The sequence below is a fragment of the Nipponia nippon genome, unplaced genomic scaffold, assembly GCF_047370975.1.
Source record: "Nipponia nippon isolate SJK-2023a ecotype South Korea unplaced genomic scaffold, ASM4737097v1 scaffold_10, whole genome shotgun sequence".
In the NCBI taxonomy this organism is placed as follows: domain Eukaryota; kingdom Metazoa; phylum Chordata; class Aves; order Pelecaniformes; family Threskiornithidae; genus Nipponia; species Nipponia nippon.
Genome location: NW_028262291.1, coordinates 22,363,007 through 22,383,436, shown reverse-complemented (window position 1 = coordinate 22,383,436; position 20,430 = coordinate 22,363,007). Strand labels below are relative to the sequence as shown.

The 20,430-nt window shown below is 49.0% G+C and overlaps 1 protein-coding gene and 2 long non-coding RNA genes across 4 annotated transcripts; 1 reads left to right on the top strand and 2 right to left on the bottom strand.

Moving 5' to 3' along the window:
* Positions 1 to 403: 403 nt before the first annotated feature.
* LOC148057116 (uncharacterized) lies at positions 404 to 8,313 on the bottom strand. 2 transcript variants are annotated; one of them, XR_015702061.1, is made up of 4 exons: positions 8,184 to 8,313; positions 7,386 to 7,439; positions 6,108 to 6,257; positions 404 to 5,423 (listed from the first exon to the last, which is right to left on the bottom strand). It is a non-coding gene; the product is annotated as an uncharacterized LOC148057116 (long non-coding RNA). The 2 variants fall into 2 exon arrangements; XR_015702062.1 differs by having other exon boundaries at positions 7,386 to 7,566; positions 8,184 to 8,311.
* A 6,085-nt stretch (positions 8,314 to 14,398) lies between these two features.
* Positions 14,399 to 16,885, bottom strand: FJX1 (four-jointed box kinase 1). The gene has a single exon (XM_087746765.1). The coding sequence runs from the start codon at positions 16,783 to 16,785 to the stop codon at positions 15,487 to 15,489; it is 1,299 nt and encodes a 432-aa protein (XP_087602891.1). The 5' UTR covers positions 16,786 to 16,885; the 3' UTR covers positions 14,399 to 15,486.
* Positions 16,886 to 17,621: 736 nt separating this feature from the next.
* LOC148057114 (uncharacterized) lies at positions 17,622 to 20,156 on the top strand. The gene is made up of 3 exons (XR_015702060.1): positions 17,622 to 19,300; positions 19,579 to 19,687; positions 20,061 to 20,156. It is a non-coding gene; the product is annotated as an uncharacterized LOC148057114 (long non-coding RNA).
* The last annotated feature ends 274 nt before the right edge of the window (positions 20,157 to 20,430 follow it).

Here is a 20,430-nt window from a genome sequence, read left to right as displayed (position 1 = left end):
CCTTGGGGGCTTCTGAAATTAGGCTTGTCAAGAAAGAAGTCGAAGGCCCTAGAGAGCCATCTGATGAAGAGCAAGTGAGTTTTCATGTGCTCTAAACCCTCCCACCCAATTTTTCCCCTGCTGCCAGGCAGTCCACCCCTTTCAGCACGCATTTGCGAACATCACAAGCCTATTGGAAAAAGTGTTGGAAATGAAAAATGAAATGTACTCTATTTAGTCTTCAATTAAGGAAGAAGAGTTTACACCATCTCTCTAGGGCAGCAAAAACTGGAGCAGAGTGTTAGGTTCATTGAACATTAATGATCTTTTCCTATTATGCTAAATTATTGTTTCCTTAGCCAGTGATCAAATACAATAGCTTTATTAAAGGCCATTTCAGTTAGAAAAAAGAAAGTGCCTTTCTGCTGCAGTAGCTCTTATGAATGACAAAGGAGCGAGGGCCTTACAGCAGGGTGATTGTTGGCAACAAGGGAAGTGATGGTCCCTGCTGCTTCTGCAGATGCCCTCACCTTTCCCCCGCCCCAGTAACAGAGACATGGAGCTGCCTGAACGAGAGGCTAATTTGAGCTTCGTGCTCACCAGATTGCAGGCTCCTCTGGTCCCCTCCACTACGTGGCAGGCACCACTGAGCAGGTCTCTGGTGGTGCCCTGCTCACAAGTACACAGAGCTCACCCTACAAAAAAATAGAAAAAACCCTAAAAAGACATTTAACTCATGACCTGAGCTGGATTAAAATGTGTGCTTTCAGTAGCGAGGAGCAAGTGCGGGCCGTAATAATGCAATCCTGTGGGGAAAAGATAATCTGGAGCAAAATGAGCCAATTTCAGTGCAAGTCTATGGAGGCAATGCTACAGTCTTTAGACAAAATTAAATGAAACAATTTTAGTGGAGTTCAGTGGAGGCCACAGTCCAATGTAATTACAATGGCAAATTGATGTTCTGATGAACATCTGAGTATGCCGCCGCTGAAAAGAAAGGATATGAAGCCATGGCAAATACAATAGGTATAAAAAATAAGGTTGAAATTAAGTTAGGGGAACATTGTAAACCACTTTTGAAATGTATTTATTTACACCACACCCGCTCTGTGTCCCTCTCGGGCACTATAGCGCTCTTGTGAGAGGATTGCCTCTTGCCTGAAGACACTACCCTGCATGCTGTTCATGAAAGCTGGGTGAATGGCCTCATCTGCTGCAAGAGGAAAACACAGAGGCAGAAGTATCGTCTCCAAAAGTCCCTGAGCCGTGAGCAGCTGTATGTTCCCCTCTCCCAACCTGCTTGCCTTAGATGGATGAGCAGCTTGACCCCGCTGGGTCATTTAGCAGTTGGGGATCCACCTGCAGCACTCTCAGACATTCATCTTCACACCACTATCCCATGGTATTTAAAAAGCCATTGGTCCTTAATCTGCGCCATACACAAAAAATGACTTATCTGGACCATAGCTCAAATCTGAGTGGGTTTGGGTGGGAAACAGGAATGATCTGTACCATTTGCGTGGTGGGAGGCACATGGAGGAGGGGAGGGAGAAAACTGAGTGCTGGCAGAGGAATGCTGGCAAGCACATGGAGAACAAGTCCAGCAACCTCCTGGGGGGCACAAGATTTGCTTTATTTCAACAAGACACTTTCAAGCTATGGGAACTTCAATTTTAAAGTTGTTTCTCCATGCCCCAATCTGTCTCTGTCATGCCATCCATGCCGTAGTGCCCTCTGATGTTAAATATCCTGCTTGAAATCTACCTGGATAAGGGGAGGATCAATAGGCTCTCAGTTTTGCATCCATGGTAACACATACTTTACATATCATTTTATCCTGAACAAAGGAAAATTAAATACTCGATGTGAAAAGACTTGGGGTTTCAGGGAAGGGGGCGGGGAGGAGAGAACAGGCTTTGCCTCCAGGTGCAAACCTGTCATACAGAATCCTTAATGCAATGCACTTAAGAAAAGTGTTGATAGAGCAAAACTTGAGGTTCTGAGAGGAGCATATGAATGCCAGACTTATTTCAGCTGACACTACTCGCAGTCTAATGCAAACTAACAGAGCCATCACCAACCCTCAGCAGACAAACATGCAAACAAGTCATTCTCGGAAAGTAACAATAGAAAAAAGACACTCCCTCCCAAAAAAACCCACAAACACAAAAACACTGAGAAAGATCAAACGCTTACATTTTGGACTAATCACATTCTAAATCTGATTCTGATTCTGATCTGAACTTCTATTGGCAGAAAGCTAGAAAATCAGTTTTCAAGCTACAGTGGTTTAAATCAAAAGAAAGTTCTTCCTGTGTTCCTGAACCCTGGAAGTGTAGCTAATACTAGGTGGCATTTGTGATGACATTGGGTTTGATATCTGATGATTTACAGAAGCCTCACCTATGCCTAATGATTTAAGTTCATTACTTTTCTGTCTTAATAAAGGTATATTTATCTTCTTTTTTTCAAACCCAGTTGTTCTGAAGCTGGGTTGAACAGTAATTAAATTAGGTAGTCAACAGCATAAAATGGCCTGATTTTCTTCTGTTGTGTCCCTAGGGTTTTATTTACACAACCACAGAGTGAGTAAAATGCATAAAACTATACATTTCTTGTATAGTTTAATTTTACAATCATTATGATCCACACTTTTAAAAGTGCAAATTCCTACACCAATGGCAAAGCGTGGAAAAATAATTTCCTAGTTGTGTGCCTATCCACATGAAAAAACAGCACCGAAAGCCCAAATCTTTCTAAGAAGTCATTACTGTGCACATACCTATGTTAATATATAGTGCTGCACTGACTCCTCCAATCAAGCAGTTTCAAATTTCAGTTTTAAAGCTCTGCTCTTCCAGGAATGGCTTTGAACCAAGCGTGCTGTGAGCCTGCATGTGCTCCTGCTAAGACAAGGGGAACTCAAGCACAGGGTCAGGCCAGCTGGTGGGTGGTAGCAGGCGCTGCTTGCTACAAACAAGTCCATAGACAGCCCCAGAGGGGTCGGTGCGTCACATCAGAGTAACCACCGTGCAAACTCGTACCTGTACATTGCAAGTCTGACACTCCTCAGTCAACGGTACCTAAGGAGCAGGAGTTTGGCCTGAAAGGCTTCACCAGCACAGAGCTTCTTCCTGGTGTCTTGTTAATAATGTATCCAAAGATGCTCTCGCTGATTGCTAGCAAAGGCAGGAAGGCACAAAGACCATAGTCTCAATAGAAAATTTGTACAGTTAGTAGAGCACTGTTGGGTAAAACCTTATAGATTTTCAGCATACTTTAAGGTTGTGTATTAAGCCATCTCCCCAGGGTGGGGATCCCTGAAGACAACAGATGCAGGCATGTGAGCTATTGATGCTACATTTGTGCTAGTTAAGAACAGAAAGATCCAGTGTAAATATGGGGGAAAAGAGAAATAATTCATCTGGATACTGAGGAGTGCCTGCAGTTGAGTTATTCCATTAAATCCACATCGCTGCCCTTTGAGGCACATGTCACACAAGGACTCTGGGAGAAATATGAGACCGACAAAGATGTCACATTAAATACAGGCTATAACCATGTCACAGCTTTCTTTTACTTGCAATTATGACCCTGAGGCTTGTAACTACAATCCCAGGACTGCATTACCTTTTCTTTACTCCGAAGCCTGACTGGTCTTGTGGGAAAACAAGGTGAGCTCTGAAATGTAGCTGTGCTGCTCCTGCAAGGGCAGCAACACGGCACTGGGCAGAGGTGCAGGGGAAGCCAAGCAGCAGGAGCGAGTTTTCTGCTGGCTCTCAGCGGCAGCGTGGGCAGCCAAAGATGCCAGCTGCCAGCTCAGGGGAAGCAGGTCTCCTGAGGGACCATGAACAAGGGCCCCTCCTGCCCATGGCAGATGGTGAAGGCTCCCGCCAGCCGACAGCATCAAGAGCACCTCTGAAGCGAGAGCGTGCTGCTGCCCACACAGCACGGCTAGCAGAAGAAAACCTGTGCCCAAATCTTGGCGGCTTTGGTGCAAGGTTCGCCTTAGCTTACCTCCACCTTCAATGCAATATTTGATGGAGCTCACCCATCACTGGCCTTGCTTTCCTGCTAAGTTAGGTGCTCTGGCTTTGCCAGCACCATGCAATGTGTCCTTGGTTTCTCCATTTCTGTTTTCCTCTCTGTAACACAAGGGCAATAAGAGACTCACTACAACACTGTGATGCCTAACTCGTGTTTGTAAAGTGCTTCGAATCCATCATGAAATGTTCTGCAAAAGTCCAAAGCACTAGTGTAACATCGTCAATACTACCACAGTATTTATTGTACTGCTATCTCTGAGCAGTCCATGTCATTATCATTAAGCATGAATATTATTATTTCTTCTATATCTCAGCTCCTTGGCAGTTGTACAGGGATGTTGTAAATGCTTTTCTTATATTTGCCCTTTCCCAACAATTTCAGGAAGATGTATGCACATCTGAAATGTTAGAAGTAAAAATTCTGTCATTTCTAATGCACAAAAGGCTCCATCTGGCACACCTATATTTTTCAGCTATTATGCAAACTGAAAATTGAAATGTTAACGAGCTTTGTAAGTAATTTGTATCAGGCAGGATAATTTTTAAACTTATTCAGTGAGTACACTTTTCTTTCTGAGAAGAAATTCTCTTGATGACTGTGAACATACTGACAGTTGCTGGAATTGAAAGAAACGGATGGATATCATTAAATTGACAGCAGATTGAAACATTACAATGAAGAAAATGCTTATCTGCATTTCATCATAAAATAGCATGTCACGTGTTCCTTACCACCCTAGCTGGTGTTTTTGGGGCACTATATGTAAGTATGGGTAGGTTCTCCTAGCCCAGAGTAGCAAAGAGGAGGTAGCATGCCCCACAGGGTGGGCAGACTTGTCTGCGTATGGTATAATGTGTACCAGCATGTCTGAATATCAGTGGTGTCTGAGAACTTGCAGCAAAGCATGGACAGGAGCAAAAATGATCTAGATGGTAAAGAAAAGGAGTTGAGCGGTTTGAACAGGGTGAGGAGTCAATACGCACAAGTTCCCCTTCCAGATGTGGCATTTGCTCTCTACCTCATAACCCATGGCAAGGCACTCAAATGTGCCAAGGTGTTGTAAATAAGGATTTAAGCATTTTAAGTGCCATTGGAAAAGATGAGTTCGCTGGAGCATGTTCCTTCCTGCTGTCCGGACTCTGCTGAGCCTCCTGTGGAAGCAGCCGTCCCACCTCCACGTTTCAGCAGTGCCCCTGTCCCAGCCTTCTCACCGGCAGGGTTCACGAACCTCAGCTGAGTGGCACACAGCTGCAGCCTCGACTTGCAGGATGCCTCTCCCTGCTTCCTGATGGATCCTTCTGCTTTTGCTCCCCAGCTTGAGGTCGGACACTGTGTCTCAAGAGCAGCTTTAGCTGCCAAACTGCTGAGGGTGATCCTGGCAGGGAGAAGGGCCAAGTCTGGAGAAAGGCAATACCTTTCATTAGCAAATATACAGAAACATCCATTTTTTTGCCACTTGGTACCTGCTAGAAATCATGTGTTGGGTTTCCCACTTGTGTAGGACGAGAGCTGTGCCTGTCCTGGCTCCTGGCCCCAAGCACAGCTGGCAACATAGCACACGTGGCCCCACAACCGTGGGGCCAGCTGTGCCTGGGGCCAGCCAGAGCACAGAGCCATGGCATGGTGCGTGTGGCAGACAGGGTGACTGTTCCTGGAGGAGCCTGGCTCCATCCCCTGCACCAGCTGCCACTCTGCTGATGCCGGATTACACTTACATCAGTGGCGTTAGCACAGATCTTGCAGCTTCCCAGGCCACCTGTTTTGATCCTATCTGAATGTGCTTTGGGTTGCTCCGTGGCTTAAACATCTATTTTCAACCAAGGGGGTGGGAGGCAAAGGAGGAGGAAGGGAGATGGTTGCACTGGGGCTGATCGTGAGGGTTTTCATCTCTCAGGGCCAAACAAAGCCTCTTTTAACACTTGCACTCACCAGTGTCCTGATTCATATCAATTGCTGACAGTGCATATGCACCCATCTACGTACTAACGTACTAACCCAAACTGCCCATACCTTCACAAAGTATCAGTACATCACCCATGAAGCAACCAAGCCTTAGATCCATATTTCAGTACATAACCTACCTGTCATATGTCTCTTTGATCAGAGACAGCTTTCCTGATGTCACCAAAAGCACTGTTAAGACAGATGAGATTGTCGTGCTGTTTTATAGGAAATGGATGTTATCATGTGACGCAGTTGTCTGCTCTCCCTTTGGCGTAAAGGAGCTAAACCTGACAGTTTGAAAGAGGAAAAAATTGTAGCCTGGCTTGTTAAGATTCACAAGGAAGAAGTCCTAAATATTCTCTTTTACAAAATATACGAAGAAATAGTTTTAATGATTTTTATGGGAATAGCTTAATTTCGAGGAATACCAATTGTAGAGTCTACAGCACAGGTACTGCAGTGTCCTGATTGTGTAGGAGAGGTCTAAAAAATGAAACTGCCTGGAGACTCATTGTTGACAAAAAGGTCCTCATTTATGTGCCTTGAGGAGGAGGAGCAAAATACAAGTAAAATAACTATCTATCTAGACTATTCACTGACAAGTAAATTACATTTCTAATTTAGTTTTAATCATCTGAAGAACTAATAGAAACATAAGGAAGGGAAATGGTTTGGTTTTCTTCTTAAAAAAAAAAAGGAGACTTAACCCAGGAGCATCCATTTAACTGATCTGTATCAGCTCCAACCACTCATCTTCAGAAAGTCAGACATTTCATCAGCTCCATAATAAATGACAAACTGGTAAGAAAACTGTCAGTCATCGGTTGTTCTACAGCTGACAGGCACCTAAAGAGCTTGGTTAGCAGCTCCTCTGTGCTGGCTTGAATAGAGGGATAAAGGACTGCACTGGGCTCTGTCATTTGTGATTTCAGGAGCCTCAGACTGTTACTGGACAGCATTCCACATAACGTTTTGTGCTGGTCCCCAGGCTGTTTCCGTCCCCCTCTGCACTGTGCCAGTTTTTGGGAAGGGAATGACTCAGTGCTATCTACTAACCACTTTACTGAGCCTTGAAAGTAATATAGCTGGACTCAGTGTGACATTCCCAGTTTGACCAGGTTTTTTTCCTTCTTTGCTGCTACCTTTAATACATTTCTACACAGGTAATTGTTTTTATGAGCCAGAAGATGACTGCCTCATTTTTGGCACAACCTGAAATATTCCTTGATAGAGGAATTCATAAAACCTCCTGTCATCCTGACCCTCACAGCAGGCTCTGGCTAGCGGGGCTGCTGGCAGTCTGCTGGCTTGGTTGGCAAAGAAAGGAGCAAGAAGCACCGCTGTCACTCCCCCCGTCATTTCTAAAAGCCAGACAAAGCGTAATCTTAAATAATACTCATCGTGGATATACTCACCACCAGCTTTTGCATCCAAATTGCAGGCAAATTCATGCTCTTACCACTGCAGGGCTGTAAATCAGAAAATAATTTAGCCTGTTACTTGCATTTAACAAATTGCAAACAGAGGGCCTGGTTGTGATCTCTGGTGGCTATCAAACCAGGAATATCTCCACCGAGCAGTTGCCTTGCTGGGTAGCTGGTGTGAAAGGAAATAATACCATTAATATCCTTCAGATCTTTGCATCCAGGTTCATCCATAATGTATGCCACCTGATTTCGCACTGCACTGTTAAAAAATAAAAAATAACTCTTTGTCAGATGAGCAAATCCTGTATGTTTTTAACAAAACAAAGGAAGGGGTTACTCTTCCTTAGCTTGAACATACTAAAGGGCATTGAAAACTTTGGGGATGATGAAGGTGACCCAGCTAAACTAAAGCAAATTGACTAACTGTAATCACTTAAACAAGTAAATACTGCGAGCAGACTCCTAGCTTGTCTACAAGAAATCATGTATGGATAAAAAAAATTCACAACGGCAGCTTTAAACCATAGTTTGTTAATGCCCTTTCCCCCACAGCAGGACACAAAAAGGAAACTGGCAAGACAGAAGCATTAAAAAATTATGACTGCTTTGACTGTGTTATGGGAGCAGCAACCGCCTGAGCATTCACACACCATTCAGGGAGTCGCACACACCACCCGGGACTTTAACTGCTAGGACCAGAGTCCCTTCACAGCGGGCAGCTCCATCGAGCTGATGGGTGCCCCTTTTCGACTCCTCGCTCACACACACACCCACACACACGCTCACCCTCAGGCGCTTTCTCTCCCCTCAGGCTCGACCCTAGGTTTCCCCGAAGCAGAGTTTCCGACAAGATGTATGCCAGGCGAATTTATTGAGTGGTACAGCAGTGAAGAGCAGCTTGAGCTGGGTGCCTCTGGGGAGGGACCCCAAACAAAGGAATCCCTGGGTAATTATACCCTTACAGTCTAAATTCCCCTCCCCTCATGTGACGGTTCAGTCCAATAGTAATATTTGGGTCTGGGGTCTTCTTGTTCCTTATTGGATCCTTTCTCAGTCTCCAGGCAGGACATTCCTTTTCTTATCTTGAATAGTTGCAGCTTCTGCCGATGGTTTCGGCTAGCTTATCTTCCTGGTTTGCACCGGTTTAAGGGCCTTCCTTCATGTAGCTAAGTAAGAGTTCAGCATATGGTCAGCGTATCTAGGTGAAAGTTCACAGCTTGCAGTCTAAGGCTTCAACAGGTCTTTGGATTCTTATTGGAGCTAAAAAGTGACTTCTACCACAACTGAAACACATGATATGCAGAAGTACACCCCTCTTCTTTTGTGCTGGGGTTGGAGATACTGATACCAAACGTGTTTGTTCCTTACCTCATTATCAGGTTGCATTAGCGTGTTAGTATCACTTGAGGTAAATGCTTGTCTGTGCTCACTGCAAGGCATTTTTTAAGATCCCAGCCATGAGGGAAGAAGGCTTTCGGCAGAAGAAGGAGTTTAAGAGAGGAGTGGTTCACGGTGGGGAGGGGAACAGACATGGACACTTTAACAGCTGCCTTTTGCTTTCTGTGAAATACCTTTGGAAACAAAGCCCTTCAGCTATATTTCAGTTAAAAGAGGAAAATCAACTTCAACTTAGTCTGTACAAGCAGTAATTTTAACTACCACACGTGCTTTTGGGGAACATGAGGAGCAGTGAGTGGCAGCAGCAAGGGGGCTCTCCCAGCCTCACTCCTCACCCAAAACTACACCGATCCCAAACCTCTGTGAATCCTCACCATGACAGACTGCAGATGTAAGCTCTGAGGATGCCTCGAGGCTGACAGCATCCCCTAGTCCAAATAGTTTGGGAAACCCTGGGCTGTTACATACTTGGATATTAAATTATATATATGGATTTTATGGCACCAAAAGGGGGCTTTTTAATGAACTGCTGACAACTCAGAACAGGGAAAGTAAAAACATTTTCAACGTTTCCTGAGTTTTGGTAAATAATATTGAATGGGTTGAATTAAATATTGAGGGCAGTAAAAACTATTGAACATACATAATGTTACGCAGGCTGAAATCCATCAGATAACAAAAACATTTAATGACAGGTTTTGAAAATGAACCTGTGCTTTCAGGATCACAAATTGTCAGTGTTCTACACAGGGGAAGGCCCGAAGCCCTCCTGGTACACGCATTTTTCTCCTTGTTCTGTGACACAGGCTACCTAGAAAAGACCCATTTCAGAGGCTGTTGCAGGAAACCTGTCACAGAAGGTGGAGGAAGGGGCTGTGGGGGACATGCTGGCTCCGCACCCGTGCAATTTCCTCAAAGAATGTTTGCCACTTGCCATCCCCAGCATCTGCAAGGATTCAACTGTTTCTCTGTCCTTTTCTGCAGTGCTTTCCCCTCTGTTCCTGTGTCTTTCTAGACCTCGCAAAACGGCACACATGAATTCATTGAACACGTCCCATTGCTGCAGACATAGCTGGGGTGGAATTCGCCTACATTTATGTGCCTCAAAATCTATTTCTTTTTTGGAACTTTCATGCCTTTGAGTACTTTGAAAACACCTTCTGCTGGCTTGACACCGAGAACTGGCTTGACACTGTGTAGCACTTAAAAAAGCCCAGGTGACAGAAGGCAGACAAGCTTGATGATATCCTGGCAGTACATACAACGGTGCAATTTAAATCTGCCTGTATTAGTTGTATTACAATATGCTGTAACTTACTCTTCCTCAGCTTGCATTCTGCTTGTATCCTATCTGAAATGCCCCTACCTGCGTTTCCTTCCCTGGGCAGGAACTGGAGGGGTCTGGGTCTTCAAGATATCTGCTCAATTTTCCCTGTGTCAGCAATAGCTGCATTTTGCAGTCAGTCTTCCCTTATTTCCTTGCAGAAATTGTCCGAGTGTCATACACACAAAACCCCACAACCCCAAACACACAAGAAGTGGTTGAATAGCAGGATCACTCAGAAACAGGCAGTCCAATTGCAGCATCAGACCCTCTTTGTTGTCCTGTTACTGTTGTTCATCCTCCAATAATCCAGCTGGAGCTCTCTTCCCTGAGCGCAACGCTGGCTTGCTTTCAGATGGGATTACTCTCCTTCCTTTTTCTGCACCAGCTCCTTTCACACCTGCACCCAGCAGCGGTCCTGATTCACACGGGCCTCTGTGTATGCTTCTTTCCCATGAGCTCATCCTGCACCTCCGCTTGGAGTGGGCAATAGAAAGCCACAACACGAGAGGGAGTCAAGACATTACAGGTATAACTCCTTGTTCCTGCCCCATATGCAAAGTACACTGAGTTAGATTAAAGAGTCCCTGAGGGTGGGACTGATAATGGTTGTTAAAACACCTGTTGATTCACAACAAAATACTCCTTTTTTTGAACGTGAGTTACCTGTTGGGAAATAACTGCTCAGATGAGTGCACATTACTTCAGTGAGGACAGCTACATTAGCACCAGAAACAGCAAGGTAAAAGGTTTTCTAGGTCATTGAGAGTCGCAGGAGCTGCGCGGGCGCCTGGCAGGCACTGCTTACTGTGCAGCCCAGCCCGCTCTCGTGGGAGGTTCACCGTGTGCAACCCAGGGAGGGCAGCTCTGAAGGAGCGATTAAATTTTATGCTGTGGTTGCAAAGTAGGAATAACATGCAAAATGGGATTAGGTCTTAATATGATCTCATATCCAAGCTAGTCCTGGACCACCTAGTAATGTCAGTGAGAAAATTCTAAGTATTATTACCATTAAAAAAATGCACTGAACTTCAAAGGGAAAGCAAACCACAAAAACTGTGCTGGTGATGTTAAAAGTGTGCTGTACGCCCAGTAAGGCAAAGTGTACCTAACTATATTTTCACTGTCTTCCACTGGCCCCAAGTTATTTCCCAAATCTTTGAGCGGGCTGACACGGCCTCAGTCTGGCAGGGAAGTGTGGCGCCAGCGGTCAACTCGGCTGCATCCCCAGGGCAGCTGCTTTTGTGTGAGAGGTGAGGGGACTTTGCGCCTGGGAAGAGCTTCCCAAGCAGCAAGGAAAATTCTCAAAGGGAAACCCACAATGAAAATAAATCCAGATTGGAAATTACTTCAGATGCAAGCAAATAAAAGCAAAGGAGGTTTGTGCTGTGAATGCCACTCTTGCTTTTTTCACTAAGTGGGAACCCCACTGAATTCACCCAGGCTCTGCTGTCCAGTGCTCGCTGGGCATGCAGTAGCCACTGCAAGCACAATTTTGATATCCCTTAGGCAGTTCTCAGAAACTGTGAACTCGGTCCTCCCTTCACACTAGTAGGGTTTGGAGGTAACATCCCAGTGACTATGAACTCAAACTGGGAGTAGTAACAACCCCTACCCTACACGCCTCCTTAGATGCCAATGAAAGAAAAAATCTGGGGGAGGCATTCTGAATTTAATCAGGGAAACATACAGAAATATGGGAGTGAATGAAGTGCATTCAAATTACAACATCCTCTAGATATTTTTTTCCTGTTTTTTTCTGAAGCTAGTGTTATCAGTTAAGCACATGAGTCTCCACAGATCCAAAAACCAGACCTCCTGTCTCACATCTGGGACAGACAGCATGCTGCCAACCCCACCCAACCTTTTCAAGAGTCTTCTCAGATCTGTGCGACAGCCCACATCTGACAGAGGCACCAGTGCAGCCAGCCTGTAAGCACATACTTCACTGAAAGCCTGTGAAAAGTGGTGCGAAGTTAAGTGCATCCTTACGTGTTCTGCTGAGTGAAGCCTAAAGCCGTACAGCCCCATTCTGATACGAGTTGCACAGCTGATTCCGTGAGCCTCAGGTAAAGTGCTGCTGAGCTGCCAGCAATGCACAGCCAGAACTGGTTGATCCTTTTATCGAGAACAACCTTCTACTCACAACTTCCAGGTCCTGAAGTCTTCTTGCTCTTAAATAAGCAAGGGTCTTCCTTGCCTGTCTGATTACTGTAACTCAAAGGAAACTCCACTGGAAGAAAGCAGTTAGATGAGTGCCATTGAAATTATACCACAAAAAGTTTTACAGAGTTTCACCCCTTGGTTCTGCAGGAAGATAGTCAAACATCAGACAGCATATACAGCTAAAATATCATGCAAAAAGTGTACCAGACCACTAATTTGCAAAGCACTGTTTGCCTTAAAGAAAACACAGTAGAAAGTAAGTTTTCCCTAATGTGATGGTAATTCAACACTTTCTCTGGCATGATGATCTGTACCAGAAGACTAAAGTGCAGCAACGAAATGAAGTATCATCATCCATCCAAGCTAGTGTTCTCCATCCCCTTTGAATAAACACATTTCCCAGTAGGGCACAGCTTCTCCAGCACAGCATCTCTAGTTTCACACCAACCTACAACTATGCCATTTTTGAACACGTAAGCTATATATAACTTGAGGTAGTTACCAGTCACCAAATAGAAAACCATGTTTCTTCTTCAGAGGTGTAATTATCTAGGCTCTGGCTCTAAGGACGTTGCAAAGGAGATTTATTTCCCATTAGCCATCAAAACCACAGTTGTGCCATACTTATAGAAGTACTTAAACATAAATGAAACCTTAGATGTTTGTGGCACAGGAGTTTGCTCTTCACAGTGGTTTAAAATTTATGCCAGCACTTCATTATTTAAATGTATTTTCATGAGGTGAATGTGACAGAGCTGCTGCATTCGACTTACAAAGCAACACTAAAGAAGAATTAAGAATTACACAGTTAAATTGTGTATTATCATGTAAATGGAAAAGGAAGGTCACATGGGATTCTGTGCATTGTTTGGAGAGATAAATGCAGTGAACTATAAATACAAGTTCAATAGAGAGCCTTGTCAGTTAAGCAGTTGAATGAAAGCTAGTCTTGGAGGCTGCTGGTACATTTTAAAATAAATACTTATACACACAGTTGCCATATCTAGTATAGCTAACTAATCAACCATTAATTTTAAGTTGTTTGTGAAACTGTTGTCCTATTAAAAAAAAAAAAGGAAAACACTGTAATGGCCACAGAAAATTGTCTTTCTGTGAAGTTTAATCTAAATAAATTAATATTAACAGACTAAAGACCTCCTGCAGGCATGAATGCACAGCCCTCTCCGAGTTCAGGGGAAGGTTAGCGCTCGACATACTGAAGACAGCACCTACTGGTGTAGCAGCCACTGAGCATGCTGCTGACTTCATCAAGAGAGGTGCCTGTCCAGATGTAGAAGAGATTATGCTGCTGTTTGATTATAGCAGGATATATACCGGCATTTGGAGTTTAAAGAGGATTAGTTTGTCCTTTGTCCTTATTCTGGCTGTAGTTTGAGCCATACAATGGCCTCTTCTATGAATATTGGTACACGTAAAAAAGCAAACAAGAGATGCAGATATTTTATTTTGTACACCCACTGCTACCACTTCACCCTACCTAGAACAAAACTTTTGTAGAGAAAAAACCACCAACTATTTTAGCAAGATTGAAAAGCTTTCCTGTTCTTCAATTCTGCGTCAACCTTCATTGCAAAGATAACCAAAATGGGAAGAGAGGACTGAGAATGAGTATCAACACCCACTGAAAGCAACCACCACCTTCAGGGATGTTTCTTGTACAGTAACACTTGACATGACCTGTATTAAGAGGCTGGTACCCAGTCCCAGCACCCGATGGCAGATAAGCCCACACCATCTATACCAGTTTGCTGAAACTAACTGCCTCAGTTATCTCAGTGCTAGTCAAGGCAGTCCATTTCAGGCTTTAAAAAACAGACAAAAGTCTGTTAAAGTATGCAATGGTCACACTATTTTAGCCACTCGAAGAGCTTTTGCCCTTTCAGTGACACAACAGCTAGGAAAGAGAGAGAGAGAAGGGTAGCATTTGAAAGCTTAACTCTACCCCTCCTTGCCTCGGAGGGAACAAGTAAAAGTTCGTTCAGTTTGGTGGAGTGAGAAGCTGGAAGGAAGTGGTCTCCGTTGCCCACCAGGGAAGACTGAGGAGGTGTGTGCTTCCCTGTCAAAGCTCAGGCAAACGTTCAGGACAAAGAAGGCAAAACATTACGTATTTTACTGAAATATCAGTTTCTTTAGTATGTTACAGAAAAGCTTATGAACATATACAATGTACACCAAAGGCAAACTTTGTAAAATAAAAAGGTCTTCTTTTATAAAAAATTAAAAAGTCAAAGTAAAGTGCATGAAAGAGTTTTTCCTCCACTTTAACTCTTGCATCAAAGTCTTAGCACATAGCAATGTTTTTAAAACCTGGGAGATCCTCCTGTGTCACCCATTACTCAGTTACTTTACCGGTCAGCTGAAACGATGAAGGTGATGATTACAAACAAACGCTTAAGAATCAAAACAGTTTAACCAGATGCATCCACAACAAAGACTAAGAGCAAACGGAGTATGGGCTTCTTATACACTTCTTGTCGACAAGAGAGATTTAACAATCAGCAGAAAGGTTCACTCTCGTTAAAGAGAATCAGTAAGAAACAAGCTTCATAAATAGGGCAGTTTTGCTAGTTAGGGGCTCCCCTATTGTGCAATCAGTTCTTGGTCTATGAATATCAACATTCATACTTAAATACGCTGTTGCAAAAGGAAGAATATATAAAAAACTGTTTCCGCCTGCCTCTTTTCGAAAGAAAAGGTAGTCGACCCCAGTCCAGACAAAGACGACAGCTTTCCTTCCTACAAGGTCTCTTATGAGGGCGAGTGCACGAAGAGAGTTAAGGAAAGCACTCAAGATGCTGAATCCTCTCATTGTTTCAAGCTCTGGGAGCAGAGCCCCGGAGTGGAACTCGGCTATAATTATACCAGTCGCACTCTGCATCTTCTGAGATCTTGACATACGCGGGTTAATTACTCCTCTCGACAGCCCCGGCAGGCAGGTAGCCCGTTACTACCCGCACCCGAAAGTGAATGTCCGCGCCCGGCGGCCCCCCCATCCCCGGCAGGGTCGGACCCGGCAGTAGCGGCGGTTGCGGGGCATCGAGCACCGAGGTGGCGGGCAGGGTCCGCCCCAGTCTTCGGCGGCCGCCGGGGCAAGTAAGTCCCGCTCCCTCGGAGGGGAGAAAAACCGGAGCGGTGCGGGCAGCCGGCTCTCGCCACCACCCTCCGCCCGCCCCGGGGCCGTCAGAGCACGGCGGCCTGTGCGCGGCAGTGGGCGATGTGGCGGTGCACGAAGTCGACGCGGGCCTGCAGCAGCTCGGCCTGCCGCTCCGAGAGGAAGCCGAGGCGCGCCCAGAGCGGCTCCCGCGCCCGGTAGCGGCGGCGCAGCTCGGCGGCGGCGCTGCGGCGGCGGTGCAGCTCGGCGACGCGCCGCGCCGTGCCCTCGCGGAAGACGCAGACGGAGCGGAGCAGCGGCTCGTTGTAGGGGTCCCACATGGCGAGGAGGCGGTAGCCGTGCACCAGCCCCGCCTCGTTGTCCATGAAGACGAGCCCGCCGTCAGGGGCGCGGAGCAGGTTGCTGGTGGCGCGGCGCATCACCCGCGGGTCCCACTGCAGGCTGAAGAGGTTGCTGACCAGGCGGTCGAAGTTGGCCGTCAGGTAATCGAAGAGGATCAGGTCGCTCCACTGCACCAGCTCCACCAGCTGCGACGGCGGCAGGCTGCCCAGCTCCCCCGCCGACAGCGGCTGCAACCGCCGGCCGGCGCCCGCCTCGGCGCCCCAGGGCGCGGGGGCCACCACGGCGGTGAGGTTGTCCACCCAGCGGGTCATGCTGACCACGGCGCCTTCGGCCCAGTGCGAACCGCGCAGCTCCTCCCGCACCGGCTCCCACTGCCGCCCGCGGGCCTCCACCAGGGCGAGGGCCATGGGCGGCAGCCGCTCCTGCATGCCCAGCACCCCGGCCAGATGGTATGAGAGTGCCTCGCCTTGGATCTGCTCCGGGTTGATGCCGTAGCGGACGCAGGCGCGGCTCCCGTCCGACAGCCGCGCGAGCCGGTTGGAGCTGCGCCCGCAGCCGCCCCGCTCCAGCGAGGCCACGCGGGCGGCGCGGGCGGCCGACAGCCACGCCGCCGCCTCCTCCGCCGCGAAGCCCGGCGGCACCTGCTCCTCCAGCTCACGGCTCCAGAAGATGCCCCGCTCTACCGGAGAGGCGGCGGCAGCGGCCGGCGGCGGCGGCGAGCCGGCCGCAGCGAACCGCCCTTCGCCGCCCCGCTCCTCCCGGCCCGCCACCGCCGCCGGCACCGCCAGCAGCGTCCGGAAAGTTTTCTGCTCACCGCCGCCGGGCTCGCCCCGCGCCGCCGGGGAGCGCCCCCAGCCCCACCGCCCCGGGGGCGGCCCCGCGGGCGGGCGCGGCTCCGGCTGCGGCTCCCGCTGCGCCGCCGCCTCCCGCCGCAACAGCACCGTCCAGAGCCCCGGCAGGGCGCCCAGGAGCAGCAGCCCCAGCACGGGCAGGGGGCCCGGCGCGGCCCGCCTCGCCCGCTTCATCCTCTCGCCGCTTCACGCCGCTGCCGCGGGACGCGGCGGCGGTGCAGCCCCGCCGCTCGGCCGCTCGGCGCGGCGCTGGTGCATGGCCACGGGCCGGGCCGGGCCGGGCCGGGCCGGGCCGGACCAGCCGCCCGGGGAGCGGCAGCGGGAGCAGGCGAGCCCGGTAAACCCTGGCAGCAGCCCTGCGCTGTGTGCACCCTGCTCCGCCGGCGGCCGGGAGGCACGGACACCCGCACCACGTGGGGGAGCCGGGGGGGCGCGCCCGGCCCGCCCCCGTCTCCCGGCGTGGCCCTCCGCTTAAAGCGGCGACGCCCCGCGCGGCAGTGGCGGCCGGCTGTCACCCGCGGCGGGGCGCCCCGTCGAGAAGGCGGAAGGGTGGCGTGGCGTGGCGTGGCGTGGCGTGGCGTGGCGTGGCGTGGCGTGGCGTGGCGTGGCGTGGCGTGGCGTGGGCTGGGGGCCGCGCCGCCCGCCCGCGGGAAGGGAGAGCGCTGCGGCGGGGGCGCTCGGCTGCGCCGCTTCCTCCTCCCCGCTGCAGGCCGCACAAAGGAGCCTGCACGCCGCGGGAGGGGGAGGGGGAAGAGGAAGGGGAGGGGGCGCGCACGCCGGCGGGGCGCCCCCCGCGCCGGTGCACGGGCGCCCGCGGAGCCTCCGGGCGCGGCCGCGCCGCCTTGCGCCCACGCCGGCACGGCGGGGTCGCGCCGCGGTCACCGGGGGGTCGGCACCCCCTCCGCTCCCCCCGCCCGGCGCTGGGGGCCGGGAGCCGGCAGGTGGTCGCACAAAGCGATCGCCCAAAACAGACACGCCACGCCGTGCACATGTAGCATATGTACGTCTGGGTACATACAGGGACACACACGGCTGCTCGCCCGAGGACCGGAACGCCCGGGACCAAGCCGGGACACGGCGGCGTGATGCCGAGGCTCCCTGCCGAGCAGGGCGGCCGTGAGACCCCACGGAGCACCACCTCCTCCTCCGCTTCCTCCCGCTTCGGCGGCCACAGGGGACAGGCGGTGCGGGCCCGTCTGGAGGAGGGGAGTGCCGTTCGCGCCCTTGCACACCCGTGTGTGCAGCGTGCTCACCCATCAGGTGTGTCAGGGCGCGTGCCGTGCGGACCAGCTCTTCCTGGCATTTTCACCCCCCGCGAGAGGAAGCTCCGAGCCTGCGGAGCCGGCGGCGGGGCACGGTCCCGCCCCGCGGGATTTCCTGCCCCAGGGCACGACAGCCAGCACGTCTCTTCAGTTTTTGTCCCTTTGAGGTCTTTCGGGTGTGTACTGAAGATTAGAAGAGCAGCTATTTCTCTGACCCCCGTTTCCAGTTTCCTCCCTTCCCAAGGCAAGGAAGCTTAGCTCTGCTCTGTGTTTTACTGGAGACCTCTCTGGGGAAGAACATGTTTGTGAGCTGAGTTAGATTAAACACCTCTCCCTTCTTCAGTCAGTGCCGTGGCTATCCTCCAAAATAGTTATTGGAGCTGGATCAGCGAAGCAAAACCACCACATACAGAATCTTAAACATCGCAAAAGAAAAAATCCCTTTCTCACCTCCTCAATTCTTCCTGCTCTCTTGAGATATCACAACTCCTAGTTTTCCAACCTCACCACAGTCTTCCAGGTTGGATGGAATGCAATTTATTTTCTTTTAATATAAGAACAAGGGAATTCTCTCTTTTCCAGGATTTTGTTAAAAACGTTCAAACTCTCCTAATCCACCTTAACAACTTCAAAAACAAACAAAAAAATCAAACAAAAAAACCCAAAGCAGAAGCTGAATTCCCTGTCTTTTGCCTCAAATTCCCCTTTAAACCGGGACTCCGCAGCCTTCCTAGGGAAGCTCCGGCTGTAAGACGCCGATGCCTTATTCCACCTTGCCTCCGGCGCGCCCCACGGCACCGCAGAGTTGGCGGGCGGCAGCGTTTCTCCTGCGGTCCCACGGCGGAGCCGGGCAGAGCGGGAGGGGAGCAAGGCCCGCGCTTCCCGCCCGCTCCGCCGCGGAGCCGCGCGGTCGCGTCGCACCGGCTCCCCCCACCGGTCACGGCGCCGCGCTGCAGCCGCCGGCAGCGACAGGGCCGGGCGGACAGCCTGGCCCCGCTGCCCCTGTCCCCATCCCCCCCAGCAGGGCCCAGGCCGAGGAGACCGACTTGTAGGAAGCCCTTCGGACGTGAAGGGCTCACTCCTGGATGGAGGGGTCTGTTGGCAAGAAACGGGAGTGCCAGGCATGACAGCCAGCCCGTGTCAAAAACTGTGGCCAATGCCTTTTCTGACAAGACCTCGCATCTAACTGCGACTGTTTTAACTGGGAGCATCAGGGCTGTTGGGTCCCTCATGTACATAGGGACTTGCTGAAATAATGAGGAACAGTCACTCTCCTGGCTTCTCTCAAATGCAATACAAGCTGTAATCATTCCTCTTTTTACTCATGAATTCAGGTCTCATGCTATTCCGACCCTGAAGCTTCATTGCCAGATGATGCTTTACACTTTCACCCTTTGAAGCCACACAAGCTGCATGGTGAACACCAGGTGTGTGATTTGGAGCTGGTGATTGCTACAATTCACTGTGGCCAATAAGAAGAGTACCATTACACTAAGCAGGAGGCTTTTATCCAACAGGAGGCTGAATATTTTTACCAAAGAAATGGCACAGAATTGCCTCTGTTCTCTACCACTTTCCAGCTTGAAATAGCTTTAGGAAAACTCATAGCTTGTTGGAAAAGGACTAGAAGCAGAAAATTATTTTTATTCCATACATAGGCTGGATATGTATTTTGATTTAAGTGAATTATTTTCATTTCTTTCAGGGTGAATTATGCTTATAGTGAGCATCCAGCTGCTAGTGCCTGCACTGGGAAGTCCCCCTGGAGAAGTGCCATTGCCATGGATAAGGACACTACATTTCCTGTTATTAAGGTGAAGATAAGCTCCAAGTTATGCATGACATTCATTTCAATTACAGCTTGCCTCTTGCAAGCTAAGTAGTTAATCAACAGGCTATACTATGACTACAGCTTTAAATCAATAGCTGGGAAAACAGCATCTCCCCCAAATACTCAGCCTCCTACCTACACTATTTGGAAGGAGAACAAGCCAGAGTTTTGCTGAGCCATCCTGCTGGCTAATAGTCCTGCTTACAAGCTGGAATATTTTTAAAACTAGATGATTGGTAGAGGGTTAAACATCAGCCAAGCTGTTATGCCGTTCAATTTACAGCATGTTAAGCATTCCTGAAACTGTGATCACTGATATATTTGGGTCAATCAGATGTCTTGTTACTGCTTTGCAGACATTGCAATGAGCAGCTTGGAGATAAAGGAGAACAGTCTCCAGGCTTCGCAGCCCTATACTGGGGAAGGGAGAGCTGGCCACTGTTCAGACCCAGAATCCTAGCAAGTAAAAAGATGAAAAAATAATTTCTGGCTTCACTGGGTTGTTTCTTTTATTAACTTGATTTTAGCTGCCTGACAAAGCTAGGCTTATAGAATACCTAGCTGCTCGTGTTTCCCACTGATTTTAGCCTAGTGAAGGTTTTGTTCCCCTCATTTCTCTTCTGGCCTCAACTTCCTGGTGATGTGGGGTAGCTGTCGTTGCAGGCAGCAGTGGTTCCTCCCATCAAAGGTAGAAGAAACAGGGACTGAACAGAGACTTCAAGATTT